Source organism: Conger conger, chromosome 2 (assembly GCF_963514075.1).
Source record: "Conger conger chromosome 2, fConCon1.1, whole genome shotgun sequence".
Classification (NCBI taxonomy): domain Eukaryota; kingdom Metazoa; phylum Chordata; class Actinopteri; order Anguilliformes; family Congridae; genus Conger; species Conger conger.
In genome coordinates this window covers 75,903,162-75,920,390 of record NC_083761.1, presented here as the reverse complement: position 1 = coordinate 75,920,390, position 17,229 = coordinate 75,903,162, and the positions used below count along the sequence as shown (strand labels likewise).

Sequence of the window (17,229 nt, the reverse complement as noted above, 5' to 3'; positions counted from 1 at the left end):
TACAGTAGGGTTGCAATATCCTACGTTTACCATTAGGGGGAGAAAAGGCTCCAAGAGATCACAATTCAGGAACATAGGGCAAAATGTGTTTAACCCACATGCTCATACCAAAAATATTGTCAGATTATTCACCTCATAAATAGGCGGAGAGCTCAAATAACACATAAGCAACACCCTATTAAAATATCACCCCATACGACACAGTGCCCAAGTGGTGTTTTATTTGGTCAATATAGAAGTGCGCTCCACTCTGCTTCACTACTACCACTTAAAGCAGCGAGAATCTGCTTAGATTATTTCCTGCCATTTGGGGAAATATCTAATACTCTACTATATTGCGTCAACTGGGGAACTTTGTTCACATTTCTACAAAAAAATAAATACGAGCTTTGCGGGATGCTTTTAATTCAATTCTGTTGGGCTGACGAGCACCCGCAGAGGAGCGTAAGAACGCGCTGTGGGCAGTGACGTCAACCCCTGAACCTTCATAAACAGTTCCAACGGGTCACTCAGTCGCCAGCCCAGGTGTCTGGTGTCTGGAAGTGTTTGTTACTGCTACGCGCTGATTAGAACTACGTAAATTCCCCATTAATTTCCCCCTTACTATTGTCAACATTAAAGATATCAGAACTAAAGCAAACGGGTACTGTGCTTACTGCCCTTGACTAAGTACCAGTTTATATAAACCAAACCACATAATGGACACGTTTTTTTGTTGTTAAATGTATTAGCGTGTAAGTGGTGGAGACATCCCAAAAACATTAAACAAATGCCATAATATTAGCTGAGCATTCCACTCCATTTCACCACCCAGCGATTGCGATTTCTACAACGAGACTCCGTGCATTACGCACGGGGCATTGTAGCCGCATCGACCGAGTGCTCCTGTGTTAAGTAACCAGACCATGTGCCATGTGACTTCACAACTCCGGGGCTGCCTGGTTATCCGCTTTACTTTTCTTAAAGCCCGACTGCTCCACTCGGTTGATGACCACACTCGGACGCAAACTCGGACGGGGACACCATGGCGAGCGACGGACAAAAAGTAGTCCTGATCACCGGTTGCTCCTCCGGGATCGGATTACGGATCGCAGTGATGCTCGCGAAAGACGAGAAAAAACGTTACCATGGTGAGTGCACCGTTCACTGTCCCGTCTTTTCGTAGCTTACTTTAGTTGCGCTCAGTAGTCTAGGTAACGCTGGGCATGCTTACGTTGTGAAGAGAAACTGCTAAGAAATGTTTTTCTGCACAGAATAATTAATGAGATTACCAAAAATATTTAATATTAAACACTCTGTACCCTGGTTGAGGATTCGAGGTATGATTATTTATTTTTTTAACCAAGAAACAAGATACTGCATACAAGCCAAGGAAGGTGCATGGCTCTGAAAAAATGTTACTCGTTTTTGAAGTCACTCTTTCGTCTCAAACTCCACACTATTCCCTCAGTATGTCCCCAATAAAAAAAATCTATCCAGGCACATGGCTTTGGGAATCCAACGCAATATGCTCCATTACTGAAATACTGTCTTATTGTCTGTGGCTGTGCAGGCTTCAGGTGATGGGCTGTCGTCCTTTTTTAATAATCAGTGTTTTGTTTCCTTCATATTTGCTACAGGGTCTAGTTCCTGCTGAGCGCCCCTTAAAGACGGGCTGCCTCCAGCCTGGTTTAGTGTAACAGTGCCTTCTTCCGACTGTGGGGATTTAATGTCATGCAGAGGGTGACCAGACAGATAGTTTCAAACATTGCAGTATCACTGTGTCTAAGGGATGCTGTGTAACAAAAGCATCAAATCTTTCATTATATGTTTATTATTGTTGTTGTTGCCTTTCATATTACTGGCGGTAGTAATTAAGATTTATAGTGATGGTGATAGTTGCTGTGCTTTGACAATGTAGGCGTTTGTTTTTCATGTCAATTAAGACCTTAGAGAGTGCTTGCTCGTATGTATGCGTGCGTGTTCATACGTGTGTGCACACAAATTACGCATGTTCATGCAAGTGTATGCAGTTGTGTTTGAGCATTTGTGTGTGGGCATGTGTGTGTGGGACAGGGGGAGAGGTGTGGGGGGGGCTTGAGTACCATCTCCTGTATTTGCTGTTAACCAGCCCAGTATTGGGGATGATATATTATTGTGGGCAACCTAACATGGATTATCTTTTGGCCCCTTGTCAGCAGAGGAAGTGTCCCAGAAGTAGTAACAGAGGGCATACTAAATAAGATGGGGTGGACTGTAGTGTAGTGGTTAAGGTAAATGACTGGGACACGCAAGGACGGTGGTTCTAATCCCGGGCCCAACGGGCAGCACAGCCGGTGGGCCCTTGAGCAAGGCCCTTAACCCTGCATTGCTCCTGCAGCGAGGATTGTCTCCTGCTTAGTCTAATCAACTGTACTTTGCTCTGGATAAGAGCGTCTGCCAAATGCCATTAATGTAATGTAATGTAAGACGTGCTCCATGTTTGAGACTTCACCCCAGGTCTGGTACAGCATTCTGGTAACTTTTTCCGAGCACAGAGGAGGTTGATCGGAAAATAAATTATTTCATTTTATTACCTTTCTTTGGGTGACCTTTGTGAACTTCCTGTTGCCCTTTCGCTCTTTTTCAAACTTGGTTGCCGGGAAGTTCACCCGGGCTGTCTGTTGAGCCTCTCATGCGACAGGACCTGGACCCTCTGCCCACGACTGAACAGAGGGTCAGTCCTGGCAGCCGGACGACTCTGGGTCAGCGCAGCAATGCCTCGCTGTTTGCAGTTTTGCAGCCGGTTACGTGTCTTATCCCTGCTTAACCTCATGTCAGATCCCAGGGCAGGCCTGGGGAGATCCAAGCTCTGTGCGAGGTGCGTAAGATGGAAACCACACCGTGTTGCACAAAGTGCTGGGGATAATGCCGATCGATCCCTGTTGTACACAGAGCGGAGATTAGGCCAACTGCCCCGACACAGAGTGCAAGAGGTTACGCCAAACTGGCTTATGCAAACGCAGCACATATTGCCCTCTGGTGGTGGCTCAGGGTAGTCATCAATTTCTGGCGGTTTTGGCATGGTATGAAGGCGGGTATGATCCTCAGCTTAAAGCTGAGCCCCTGCTCTAAAAAAAGACAGAGGGGATTGGATAGAGGTGGGAACTACGCCACGTGCCAGAGCGGGCGGGACCCCGCTGTGTGAGCAGAGTTGCACCCAGCTGCACTGCAGCTTTAGGATTGTTTTCGTACCATTGCTTAAGCACTGTACCCGTGTCAGTGGTTTTAGCATCAATGCTATGTGGATAACAGTGGTGTTAGCATCAATGCTATGTGCATAACAGTGGTGTTAGCATCAATGCTATGTGGATAGCAGTGGTGTAAGCATCGGTGCTGTGTTGACATCAGTGGTGTTAGCATCACTGCTGTGTTGGTGTTATCATCAATGCTATGTGGATAACATTGGTGTTAGCATTGATGCTATGTTGATAACAGTGATGTTAGTGTCAATGTTGTGCGGATATCAGTGGACAAGGGCAGTAAGGCGGTAAGAGCAGTTGTCTGGCAGTCAGAGGATTGCTGGTTCGATCCCCCACCCGGGCTGTGTTGAAGTGTCCCTGAGCAAGACACCTAACCCCTAAAAATGCTCCTGATTATCTGGTTGGTGCCTTGCATGGCAGCCAATCGCCGTTGGTGTGTGAGTCTGTCTGTCTGCGGTGGTGTCAGCCTCAATGCTGTGTGGATAACAGTGGCATTAGCATTGATGCTGTGTTGATAACAGTGGTGTCAGCCTCAATGCTGTGTGGATAACAGTGGCATTAGCATTGCTGCTGTGTTGATAGCAGTGGTGTTAGCATATATGATGTGTGGATAACAGTTGCATTAGCATTGATGCTGTGTTGATAGCAGTGGTGTTAGCATACATGCTGTGTGGATAACAGTGGCATTAGCATTGATGCTGTGTTGATAGCAGTGGTGTTAGCATATATGCTGTGTGGATAACAGTGGCATTAGCATTGATGCTGTGTTGATAACAGTGGCATTAGCATTGATGCTGTGTTGATAGCAGTGGTGTTAGCATATATGCTGTGTGGATAACAGTGGCATTAGCATATATGCTGTGTGGATAACAGTGGCATTAGCATTGATGCTGTGTTGATAGCAGTGGTGTTAGCATATATGCTGTGTGGATAACAGTGGCATTAGCATTGATGCTGTGTTGATAACAGTGGTGTTAGCATATATGCTGTGTGGATAACAGTGGCATTAGCATTGATGCTGTGTTGATAACAGTGGTGTTAGCATATATGCTGTGTGGATAACAGTGGCATTAGCATTGATGCTGTGTTGATAGCAGTGGTGTTAGCATAGATGCTGTGTGTATAACAGTAGCATTAGCATTGATGCTGTGTTGATAACAATGGTGTTAGGATATATGCTGTGTGGATAGCAGTGGTGTTAGCATATATGCTGTGTGGATAACAGTTGCTTTTGCATTGATGCTGTGTTGATAGCAGTGGTGTTAGCATATATGCTGTGTGGATAACAGTGGCATTAGCATTGATGCTGTGTGGATAACAGTGGCATTAGCATTGATGCTGTGTTGATAACAGTGGTGTTAGCATATATGCATTGGATGCTGTGTGTGGTGCTGTAGGAGTGTATGTGTCACTATTTCAGTGACAGTGTCTTCAGTGTGCAGGTGATTGATCCTCTACTCGTATCTTCCAGTTGATCCTCAGGGCCTGTACGCAGGTTATAGAAGCGAATCCCCTACATATTTTGGGCCTATACTGGCATGTATTAGAGAATGATCCTCTGTGTCTATACTGGCATATATCAAGGCACTGATCTCCAGTGCTTGTACAAAGGTTAAAGAGACTGATCCATGGCAATGACACAGGCTTTGACGCCATCTTGTTCCCGTGCATTTGAGTAGCGATCATCCTGTTTCTTTGTGCTTGCTAAGACACGTCCTTCCACACACTGCTGTAATCCTCTGTAATCTCAACTCTGTGGATTAATCAGAGTCTCTCTCTCTTATGGAACAGGCAATAATCCGGGGCTTGTGGGTTTGAGGTGAATTTACCTCAATCGCCTTTAAATCACACTCACATTCAGAATTAAGGATTCTGAATTAAGGATTATTGATTTTGTGGAGTCACACTGGTTGAGAATTACAGCTGTGCTTCAGCAAACCTCAGTGAAATTTCATGCCTGTTTTTCATTTTCCTACTTGCCAACTGACTTATAACACTCAAAGTACTTTTCATTGTATAACACCACAGTACGATATTGTGTACAGTAGACCAGTAAAGTTTGTCCCTGTCCTGTCCTTTGTTACACTGAACTGTTTTTGTAACATTGTGCTTACCGTTATACTGTTTTACAATGTGGAGTAATGTTAAGTTGTGTAACACTGTGGAGAAATGTTAAGTTGTGTAACACTGTGGTGTAATGTTAAGTTGTGTAACACTGTGGAGTAATATTAAGTTGTGTAACACTGTGGAGTAATGTTAAGTTGTGTAACACTGTGGAGAAATGTTAAGTTGTGTAACACTGTGGAGTAATGTTAAGTTGTGTAACACTGTGGAGAAATGTTAAGTTGTGTAACACTGTGGAGTAATGTTAAGTTGTGGAAAACTGAGGAGTAATGTTATGTAACATTGTGGAGTAATGTTAAGTTGTGTAACAGGAGCAGTCGGCCCGTGTACAGAGCGTTCTCCTCCTCTCTCCCGGACGATAGGCAGGGTCGTTCTGAGTTCGTTCCCGTTTTGACTGAGGAAGTGCGTTGTTTCCTTCATCGCCCCATGACCTCTCACCCACTTCCCCTCGCTCACATGAACATGTACATATCCCTCCCATATGAATGAATGCACATGTGCAGATCTCAGCAGGGTTTGAGGGAGTGTGCATTCGTGTGTCTGTCTGTGTGTGCCTGTGTGTGTGTGTGAGTGAGAAAGCTCCTGTATTTTCATAGCTGTACATACAATTTATATGTATGTATTATATGTAGCAGTGTAATTTGAAAATTTGTATGAGAAAGTATCTTTGTGTGGATATGTATGCATGTTTGTGATTATGCTGTGTGAGTGTTTGAGCATTATGTATTCCTTATGCGTGTTCATACTCATACACACATACTGTTCACACACAGAGACACACACACACACAGACATGCACATTACGGCTACAACTAACAACAATTTTGATAGTCGAATAATCTATCGATTATTGAAACGATTAATCGACTATTCGGTTTATGAATCATACAATTGCTCAGTGGCTCTTATTTATTTACTTCATTCAAAAATGTTCCTGCTGATACAAAAGACAAATAAAAATTCCAATATCCATTTTTTTGTGTGAACAGGATCATTGTGAATAATACTCATTTCTGATTAGCTGGAACGAGAGCAAAAATGTAAACTGCCACTCTCCCGTATCCCTTTAAGATGCCGTTTTTAATCAGTTTTATTCCATATCGCTTTAGAAACGGGTTGGTTTCAAGAAGTGAATACTACGTGCTATGTTGGCTACAGCGGCAGTGGCGCTTACATTGACGTTAACATTAGGTAAATTGACATGAACTAAGATGGACACTGCATGATTAACATCAGCTAATCTCTAGTTAGTGACATGGGGTTAAGTTGTGGCAGTGTAAATTGATGTGTATAGTTACATAGCTACGTTTTTTTCAAACTAATGGCAACATTTTAAAACCGCGTTATTTTAATGATTTATCCTGACTGCGCAGACAGTGATCGTTCTAGCTATATTCTGCGGATGTGCACATGTATAACTACGATACTCTTTTATCAACATAATAAAAATAGGAATTTAAAATAGCCGCAGAATTATTTATTTGATGAGTGGCCTTGGTATAAGCAGAATAAACCAGTTCAGCGTGGTTTTTGATTGTGAAGGTGTTTCCATCGCGCTATTGTTCACTTCACTCTAGTAAGCGGTAATGCCTACTAGCCAGAGCATTCCGAGTCAGCATGAAAAACGCATGCGATGATGTAACCAGCGAATCGACAATTAAATTAGTTTGCAACTATTTTGGTCATCGATTTTATTCTATTCGCTGCACCCCTAATGCACATACACAGTTACAGTTACACACACACACACACACACACACACACGTGCTCACACACATACTATACATACACACAGTTACACACACATGCCTACACACAGTTACACACGGACATGTACAGACACAGCTACACACACACACACACACACACACACATATACACACAGGCTCCCTGTGATGAGAAAATGGGACAGCCATAAAATGGTAAATGGTAAATGGTTGGCATTTATATAGCGCCTTTATCCAAAGAACTGCACAATTGAAGCTTCTCATTCACCCATTCATGCACACACACACACACCAACGGCGATTGGCTGCCATGCAAGGCACCGACCAGCTCGTCAGGAGCATTTAGGGGTTAGGTGTCTTGCTCAAGGACACTTCAACACAGCACGGGCGGGGGATCGAACCGACAACTTGTGTGTTGCTGTGTGTCAGTGAAAAATGTTTCAGTGAATCACTGTGTGTTAGTGAAAAATGTTTCGGTGAATTGCTGTGTGTCAGTGTTCAGTGAGTCTCAGGGTATCTCAGTTGTGTGAGTTTCAGTTTGTGAGATTCCGCCTTGCCTTGCTGCTGTCTAGTCCACGGAAAGCTCACGAAGGCTTGAAACAATGAAGTACATAATTCCACTGTATTAAATAATTAAAAATATTTCTACAACAAATGTTTGAGCTCGCTGTACAATCACACTTTGAAATGAGCTCTTAGACAGTTTTATGCGAGCTCCGCTGCCATTTTCGGCCGCCATTATTTTAACGGAACTAAGAAGCCTGAGGCAATAGCAAAGATATCCTACCCGCCGAAGGATGCATTGACGCTGCCTTCAGAATCGTCCTCAGGGTACTGCTTTAAGAAGGCACCGTTTTTGCCGTTTAAGAAGCAGCCAGTGTGTCAGTGTGAGTTTCAGAGGCTCTCTGCCTCCCTCTAGTGGTGGCCACCATGCGGGACCTGAGGAAGAAGGACAAGCTGGTGGAGGCGGCAGGCGAGGCCTACGGGAAGACGCTGACGCTGCAGACGCTGGACGTGTGCAGCCAGGAGTCGGTCAAGCAGTGCGTGGACAGCTTAAAGGACCGGCACGTGGATGTGCTCAGTGAGTCCCGCTCTCTGCCCTGCCCGTCTCTGAGCGAAAGCCAGCTCCACACAGGCACCGCGTGGAAAGTCCAGCGGTCAGAAAGTAAAAGTCCTGCCCTGTGTTTCTTCCATCCTTAAACTCGGGCCAGCTTTGTCCAGTTAAATGGAGGGAAAAAATGTTGCGGAGGACTTGCACTTTCTGAAACCTCTGGTTCCTGCGATTATGCTGCCTCACTGTGGCCAAACAGAATAAAGTCCCGTTCGTTCTGCTGGAAGGAGATTTGCAGGAGTTGTAAAAAGTTTGCAGGAGCCTCATTAAGTTAGTTAAAGTTAATAAAATAGTAAAGTTTGTAAAGTTATAGTGTTAGCAATGTTATCTGAAACTTCCCTAATCTCACCCTTTCTGTCCCCATCTCTCTTGTCTGTCTCTCCCTCTCTCTTTCTGTTTATCCCTTCCTTTCTCTGTACCCTTTTCTGCCTCTCTCCATCGCCCTGACTCTCTCTCCCTCTCTCTCATTCTCTGTCAATCTCTTTCTTTTTCTCTCTACCCATTTCTCGTTCTGTCTCTCTCCCTCTCTGTATCTATCCCTCCCTCTCTAATCATCCTTCTCTTCCTCTCTCTGTCTATCCCCCCTCTCTTCATCCCTTTATCCCTCTCTCATTCTCTGTCTATCTCTATCTTTTTCTCTCTACCCATTTCTCGTTCTGTCTCTCTCCCTCTCTGTATCTATCCCTCCCTCTCTCCTCATCTCTCTCTCTCTCATTCTCTGTCTGTCCCCCTCTCCTCTTCCCTCTTTCCCTCTCTGTCTATCCCCCTCTCGTTATCCCTCTCTTCTCTCTCTTCATCTCTCTCTCCCTCTCTCCCTCTCTCTGTCTATCCCCCCTCTCTTCATCCCTCTCTCCCTCTCTCTGTCTATCCCCCCTCTCTTCATCCCTCTCTCCCTCTCTCTGTCTACCCCCCCTCCCCTCATCCCTCTGTCAGTTAATAACGCGGGGATAGGCCTGGTCGGGCCAGTGGAGAGTATCCCCATGGAGGAGATGAAGAAGGTGTTTGAGACTAACTTCTTTGGCGTGGTGCGCATGATCAAGGAGGTGATGCCAGACATGAAGAGGAGGCGGGCCGGACACATCCTCATCATCAGCAGCGTCATGGGTCTGCAGGGTACGAGTGACGGGTGGAGGCATCCAATCAAATCAAATCCCAATTTATTAATCCAATTTATATTGTGAAAGAATGCTACACAGCCCTATCGGCCCTAAGCTCCCAAACAATTTAATGAGGTAGACACCTCATGGGAGAAAAACCCTGAAGAAGGAACCCAGCTATAGTGGGATGGGCGTCCTCCGCTGGCTTAAAGGTTGAAATGGTAACAGTCTCAAAAGTGCACATGGATGGATGTAGATTATGCGGTTCAGAGGGTTGTGGGGGGTGAATCTGTGGCTCCAGGATGTGTCGAGGCATGGGCCCATGAGCAGGGCCGCTGCAGTCCTCTACCTCAGGGCGGGGGTCCGGTTGGAGTGCTCCCTGAGCTCGGAGAGGGGTGGGGCAGGTGCCCCAGGTAAAAGGAAAGAAGGATGTTAACCACTAGAAAATGTAGCAGTGAAATGTTCTCATCCATGTAGCCTGAACTGCCAACCATGCCCAAAATGCCAGTGCCACACTAGCCTTTTGTTGCCAATGGGGTTGTATAGGAACTAGTCTCACTGGCACTGTTGATGCATGCTCAGTGCCACTGGTTACGTGTTGATTTGTAGAACCGCTCAGTGTATACATTAGGTGTTTGTGATGCGTGATAGGACGTGTTGCCAGCAAACGGACATTGTTGCACACACTTCCTGACACTACACACCTGTCTCAGGTGTCGTGTTCAACGACGTCTACGCGGCCTCCAAATTTGCCATGGAGGGGTTCTGTGAGAGCCTTGCGGTGCAACTTCTCAAGTTCAACATCACGTGAGTAGTCTTCCCCCTCCCTCTCTTTAATGCAATATGCCTTATTGCCATGAAACACAGTAGACGGTACCAAAGCATCATGTGCGCAGAGTTTGAAATCGAGATTGGGAATAAGTTCTCGAAATATTTAACTATATCTAACTATGGGGCAACATAATATAGGCAAGGGAAACAGTAAAATAGGTTTATGTAAATGTATGAATGTATTTTTGTAATAATAACCGACTAGTATGTGCACAGTATGCTCTACTGCATCTCTACACAGTTGTTATACTGTACCTCTTGCTGGGCGCCTCCTTTCTCTCTCTCTCTCTCTCTCTCTCTCTCTCTATCTCTCTATCTCCCTCTCTATCTCTATCTCTCTCTCTCTCCCTCTATCTCTCTCTCTCCCTCTCTCTTTCTCTCTCTCTCAGTATGTCCATGATCGAGCCTGGCCCAGTGCACACAGAATTTGAGGCCAAGATGGTGGAGGACGTGTCCAAGAAGGACTTCCCTGGGGCAGACCCCGACACGGTGCACTATTTCAAAAACGTCTACCTGCCGTCCTCTATCGACATCTTCCAGGCCATGGGACAGACTCCCGATGACATCGCCAGGGTCAGTGCCTGAACTTCAGAGATGTAGGGGAAAAAAAACGCTTTACTTGATCTGTGTCACAAGATGGAGGGCTCCCTTAGCTTTGACAGGTGTGTGTCCATCTTGGATGCTGATATATACAAATCCGCTTCCAAAAAGGATTGGAGACTGCATCAGATAGTCACTGACAATTGCGCAGTTAAAACAGTTGTTAAAATATGCTTTTTGTTTTTGTATGGAAAATATTTTTTTGTTTCGTTGCTTTGGTTACTGTAGGCTAGCAGACTGTACTGTAGCAAAGTTATTTTGGTTTGTATGCATGCTTTTTTTGTATTGCATTTTTTTTGGTTTTTGGTTTCTTCGTGTTGGGTTTGTCTGTTTTGAGGTTCTGGTTTTTGGTTCACTAGAAAATGTAACTTGGCATAGTTTGATTTTACACTATGCCCTTTGATGTTTTGTTAAAGAGTTAAAACTCAAAGCCTCTCTCTCTCTCTCTCTCTCTGTCTCTCTCCCTTCTCTGTCTCTCTCTCTCGTTCTCTGTCTCTTTCTTTTGCTCTTCCTCTCTCTCCCTCTCCTGCAGTGCACTAAGAAGGTGATAGAGTCGAGTCACCCGCGGTTCCGGAACATGACGAACCCGCTGTACACGCCCATCGTGGCCATGAAGTACGCGGACGAGACCGGAGGCCTGTCGGTCCACGCCTTCTACAACCTGCTCTTCAACATGGGCCCGCTCATGCACGTCACCATGAACGTGCTGAAGTGCCTGACCTGCGGCTGCCTTCGCAGCAGGACCGTGTCCCCCGACTGAGGGGTCAGGGGTCACGGGGTCAGAGGGCAGGGGGTGGCCTGCTGGCTCCAACCCCTCATTAGGCCCCAGCCCTCACCAGACCCTCGCCACCTCTGTGGAGCTGTGTCACACACACACACACACACACACAAATACAGGCACGTACGCACACAAATGCATGCACACACACACAAACACACAGGCATGTACGCACACAAATGCATGCACAAAAACAGGCACGTACACACATGCAGGCATGCACACACACACACCCACACCCATATGAACACACACACACAAACACAGGCAGACACACACGCACACACACACAAACACACAGGCATGTACGCGCACAAATGTATACACAAACATAGGCGCGCGCACACACACACACACACACACACAGACACACAGTGTAGATCCCTGGACATTCCTGTCTCTTGTTTACTCTGAACACCTGTAAGCATTCATTTAAATTTGTATGGTTTATTGTTTTCACTTTTTTAGAATGTGTGTCCTTTAACAAATACAGTGGCTTCAGGAAATATTCAGACCCCTTCACTTTTTGCACACTTTATTATGTTGTAGATTTAAATTTAAATGGATAAAATCGCCATTTCTTCCCATCAGTCTACACTTAATAACCCATAATGACAAGTGAAAATCAACCCTACATAGTTTGCTTATATTTAGCTTTCGTCACTCTATTTAATGCGGAGCAGTGTACCAGAAGTATCGTTCCCTGCTTTACCTCCCTATAAAGTGTGCAAAAAGTGAAGGGGTCTGAATACCTTCTGAAGCCTTTATTTATATAGTGGGTTCCAGAATTATTGGTACCCTTGATAAATGTCAACAAAAATTACTGTAAACTAAATAATAATGCAGTTATTGGTATAAGCTTTTAATGTATAACATAGTGTATTTTTCAAATAAAACAATCATTTCCCCAAAAAACAGGTTTCAAAATTATCGGCACCCAGGGTTTAATACTTTGTACAAACACCCCTGGGAAAGATGACAGCCATGACTCTTTCCCTATTATTTGTGAACACTTTTGCACAGCATTCCTCCATACAGAACTTTTCAGAATCATTCACATCCGTGTGTTTGCACTTATGGACCCCTCTCTTCGGTTCAGACCAACGGTTTTTGATGGGACTTAAGTCTGGGGACTGAGATGGTCATTGCAGAACATGGATGTTGTTTTCACTTAACCGTTTCTCTGTGGACGTTGATGTATGTTTGGAGTCCGACCACGTCTTTGCTTCCTAGCAGAGATGAGCAGAGTTCCTGCCAGTATTTCCCAGTGCTTTGTTGTGCGTAACCCGATCCACTTGGCCCCCTTGTGGTTGAGCCGACGACAATGTCAAATTATTGTTGTATTCATATTTGTATCTCACTCTGACGTAATAAAACTGAAGAACAGCAATGCCACCCTGCCCCACCACCCTCATCTCACCACAAGACATATTCTAATAATCCTTGAAAACCATTAAGAAATTTTATCTATGTCAACAAATCATGTTCCAATATAAGAAGAAAAACAGTAAATAAAAAACAAAAACAAAAACTAAATAAAAATAATACTGCAAAATGGTGTACATCCATAGAAAATTTAAATCAAACTATTTTCAGGAAGCATCACTAAATTCTTGAAGAGGACAGTAAAAAATCATCAATTTGATGGTACCAATACCTGGGTAGGTGTTCCCTCGGGGAATTTGCCAAAAACAGTTTGACTTTCGATTTTTATGGAATTAAGAAATCGGCATGCATTAAACTGAATGTCCATTTTGGAGTATTCAAAGTTATTATGTGTTGGATTGCGATTGAAAATGCTGTTGATTTGCACGGAGAGTGCCAGGGGGCCACTACAAGCCAGCCTAAAGAAAGAACTGGCCCGGGATGACACAAATGGAGGCATTGAGCAGATCGAACGGCCGACAAACTGGGTGAACTCCATCATGTGTGAAGAAGCCCGACGGTGAGTTTTGCCTGGACCCCGAAGACCTGAATGAGAACATTAAACGAGAGCCAAACGAAATACCAAAGTGGGAAGAGAAGTTCTTCAGCTTGATGCGTCTCATGGTTTCTAGCAACTGAAATTAGATACTGAGAGCAGCGAGTACCGCAAACTCAATACACAGTTTGGCAGATACTGTTTTCTTAAATTATTATCCATCCATTATATTAAACCGCATATCCTGAACAGGGTCGCAGGGGGGCTGGAGCCTTTCCCAGCATACATTGGGCGAAAGGCAGGAATACACCCTGGACAGGTCGCCAGTCCATCACAGGGCACACAAACCATTCACTCACACACTCATACCCACAGGCAATTTAGACTCTTCAATCAGCCTAACCTGCATGTCATTGGACTGTGGGAGGAAACTGGAGTACCCAGAGGAAACCCACGCAAACACGGGGAGAACATGCAAACTCCACACATAGAGGCCCCGGCCGACAGGGATTCGAACCCAGGACCTCCTTTCTGTGCGGCGGTGGTGCTACCCACTGCAATATCTGTGCCGCCCACTTAAATTACCATTTGGAGTAAAATCAGCTCCTGAAATTCATCACAGAACCATGGAAATGATCGCTGAGGGTCTGAAAGGTTGCAGAGTGCATATCGGTGATCTTGTGGTGTGGGGCTCTACACTTCAACAACTCAAGGAGAGACTGTGGAAACTCCTAAAGAGAATACAGCTGGGTGGTCTGAAATTAAACAGGAAAAGGTGTCAGTTTGGGGTAATATAGATACATTTCTTAGGTGACAAGCTGTCCAGAGATGGAGTGGAACTAGACACCTCCAAAATGTGGGCCATTCTTGACGTGCCTCCTCTGTGCCATCTTGTCCAGTAGATGGCAGTATAACACCTAGTATACAGTTACAGTTTTTTACAATTGTTTTCACACTTGTCTCAATACCATGTCCACTTTTTCAAAACACTTAACACATTCACCATATCATTAGACTATGTGAACTAAACTGTGGATATTTTTGCATTGCTTTGATACTAAAGGCGTTCAATTCACTTTTTCCAAAATTCACGAATTCCTCTCTCAGTCAGTGCTCACTACCAGCAAGAGTTGGTACAACTACAGCAAATTCTGCAGACATTTAGATACTCTGTTTAAAACAGTTAACTTTTAGTTCAAAACCAAACAAAATTCTGATCACTGTGGATGGAAATATGTTGCATTTTGACAGACAAATGAAACTATATGCTTGAAATATGTAAGACAGATCATTCTGATTTTAGTAAAAAGTTTATTCAGTTTATTCAGTTTTTTTTGTTTGCAGCCTTGTTACCATCGATACAAAAGTGGTCATACTTGCATTGAAATGTGCATGTATATAAGGACATTTTTTTCACTATTACTGTTGAACATGTATTGCTGAAACACCTGGCTGTCATTTCAGCGAACAACCTACCCAGGCCTTTTTTGTTTGTGCCCCAAACAACCACATATATAAAAGGATTTTTGGATTGCCATTTGTATTCTTTAGCCTTGGTGGGGAAAATGGATGCAGCCAGAGGCAGAGGAAGAAGACATCGTGGAAGAGCAAGAACAGTTGTATCTGATTAAATCAGTGCCACAGTCATTGATCATGTGATAAATCATGGTCTGTCCCTGGTTTGAGGGTTCAACCAAACTTGCCTAGATCCACAGTGGCTTAAATAGTGAGGATTTTCAGGCAAACCAACAGGTACTATACAGTATTTACAGCATTCTGACTGAAAGAGTTCAATTGATGTGTATAGTCAGGTCCATAAATATTGGGACATCGACACAATTCTAATCTTTTTGGCTCTATACACCACCACAATGGATTTGAAATGAAACAACAAAATGTGCTAACTGTAGACTTTCAGCTTTAATTTGAGGGTATTTACATCCAAATCAGGTGAACGGTGTAGGAATTACAACAGTTTTTATATGTGCCTCCCACTTTTTAAGGGACCAAAAGTAATGGGACAATTGGCTGCTCAGCTGTTCCATGGCCAGGTGTGTGTTATTCCCTCATTATCTCATTAACAAGGAGCAGATAAAAGGTCTAGAGTTCATTTCCATCCATCCATCCATTATCTGAACCCGCTTATCCTGAACAGGGTCGCAGGGGGGCTGGAGCCTATCCCAGCATACATTGGGCGAAAGGCAGGAATACACCCTGGATGGGTCGCCAGTCCATCGCAGGGCACACACACCATTCACTCACACACACACTCATAACTATGGGCAATTTAGACTCTCCAATCAGCCTAACGTGCATGTCTTTGGACTGTGGGAGGAAACCGGAGTACCCGGAGGAAACCCACGCAGACACGGGGAGAACATGCAAACTCCGCACAGAGAGGCCCCGGCCGACGGGGATTCGAACCCAGGACCTCCTTGCTGTGAGGCGGCAGTGCTACCCACTGCACCATCCGTGCCGCCTTAGAGTTCATTTCAAGTGTGCTATTTGCATTTGGAATCTGTTGCTGTCAACTCTTAATATGAGATCCAAAGAGCTATCAGTGAAGCAAGCCATCATTAGGCTGAAAAATCTAAATAACAAAAATAAAAAATCAGCAACACCAAAAGACCCGGAAGACCACGGAAAACAACTGTGGTGGATGACAGAAGAATTATTTCCCTGGTGAAGAAAAACCCCTTCACAACAGTTGACCAGATCAAGACAACTCTCCAGGAGGTAGGTGTATGTGTGTGAAAGTCAACAATCAAGAGAAGACTTCACCAGAGTGAATACAGAGGGTTCACCACAAGATGTAAACCATTGGTGAGCCTCAAATACAGGAAGACCAGATCAGAGTTTGCCAAACAACATCTAAAAAAGCCTTTACAGTTCTGGAACAACATCCTATGGACAGATGAGACAAAGATCAACTTGTACCAGAATGATGAGAAGAGAAGAGTATGGAGAAGGAAAGGAACTGCCTATGATCCAAAACATACCACCTCATCAGTGAAGCATGGTGGTGGTAGTGTCATGGCGTGGGCATGTATGGCTGCCAATGGAACTGGTTCCCTTGTATTTATTGATGACGTGACTGCTGACAAAAGCAGCAGGATGAATTCTGAAATGTTTTGGGCAATATTATCTGCTCATATTCAGCCAAATACTTCAGAACTCATTGGACGGCGCTTCACAGTGCAGATGGAGAATGACCCGAAGCATACTGCGAAAGCAACCAAAGAGTTTTTTAAGGCAAAGAAGTGGAATGTTATGTAATGGCCAAGTCAATCACCTGACCTGAATCCGATTGAACATGCATTTCACTTGCTGAAGACAAAACTGAAGGGAAAATGCCCCAAGAACAAGCAGGAACTGAAGACAGTTGCAGTACAGGCCTGGCAGAGCGTCACCAGGGATGAAACCCAGCGTCTGGTGATGTCTATGCGTTCCAGTCTTCAGGCTGTAATTGACTGCAAAGGATTTGCAACCAAGTATTAAAAAGTGAAAGTTTGATTTATGATTCTTAATTTGTCCCATTACTTTTGGTCCCTTAAAATGCGGGAGGCACATATACAAACTGTTGTAATTCCTACACCGTTCACCTGATTTGGATGTAAATACCCTCAAATTAAAGCTGAAAGTCTGCAGTTAAAGCACATCTTGTTCGTTTCATTTCAAATCCATTGTGGTGGTGTATAGAGCCAAAAAGATGAGAATTGTGTCGATGTCCCAATATTTATGGACCTGACTGTATATTACAGTAGTATTGTGATTTGAGAAGTCTCCAGAAAAAGCAGATGTATCAGTGTACATTTGTCT

At 44.3% G+C, this 17,229-nt stretch overlaps 1 protein-coding gene across 2 annotated transcripts; it reads left to right on the top strand.

Annotated features, from left to right (window-relative positions):
* Window positions 1-524: 524 nt before the first annotated feature.
* On the top strand, window positions 525-12,703 carry LOC133122438 (retinol dehydrogenase 8-like). 2 transcript variants are annotated; one of them, XM_061232405.1, is made up of 7 exons: window positions 525-643; window positions 967-1,130; window positions 7,992-8,153; window positions 9,117-9,296; window positions 9,994-10,087; window positions 10,501-10,684; window positions 11,244-12,703. In XM_061232405.1, exons 2-7 carry the CDS (start codon window positions 1,025-1,027, stop codon window positions 11,469-11,471), a joined length of 954 nt encoding a protein of 317 aa, XP_061088389.1. In that variant the 5' UTR covers window positions 525-643; window positions 967-1,024; the 3' UTR covers window positions 11,472-12,703. The 2 variants fall into 2 exon arrangements, with proteins under 2 accessions (XP_061088389.1, XP_061088388.1); XM_061232404.1 differs by lacking the exon at window positions 525-643 and having other exon boundaries at window positions 897-1,130.
* Window positions 12,704-17,229: the final 4,526 nt, after the last annotated feature.

What these genes read in the sequence shown, in the direction of transcription:
- LOC133122438 (XM_061232405.1), top strand. Translation starts at nt 1,025, where the DNA reads ATGGCGAGCGACGGACAAAAAGTAGTCCTGATCACCGGTTGCTCCTCC. An exon ending in CCGGCACGTGGATGTGCTCA is followed by an intron (nt 8,154 to 9,116) that starts GTGAGTCCCGCT and finishes TCCCTCTGTCAG; the next exon opens with TTAATAACGCGGGGATAGGC. An exon ending in CAGCGTCATGGGTCTGCAGG is followed by an intron (nt 9,297 to 9,993) that starts GTACGAGTGACG and finishes CACCTGTCTCAG; the next exon opens with GTGTCGTGTTCAACGACGTC.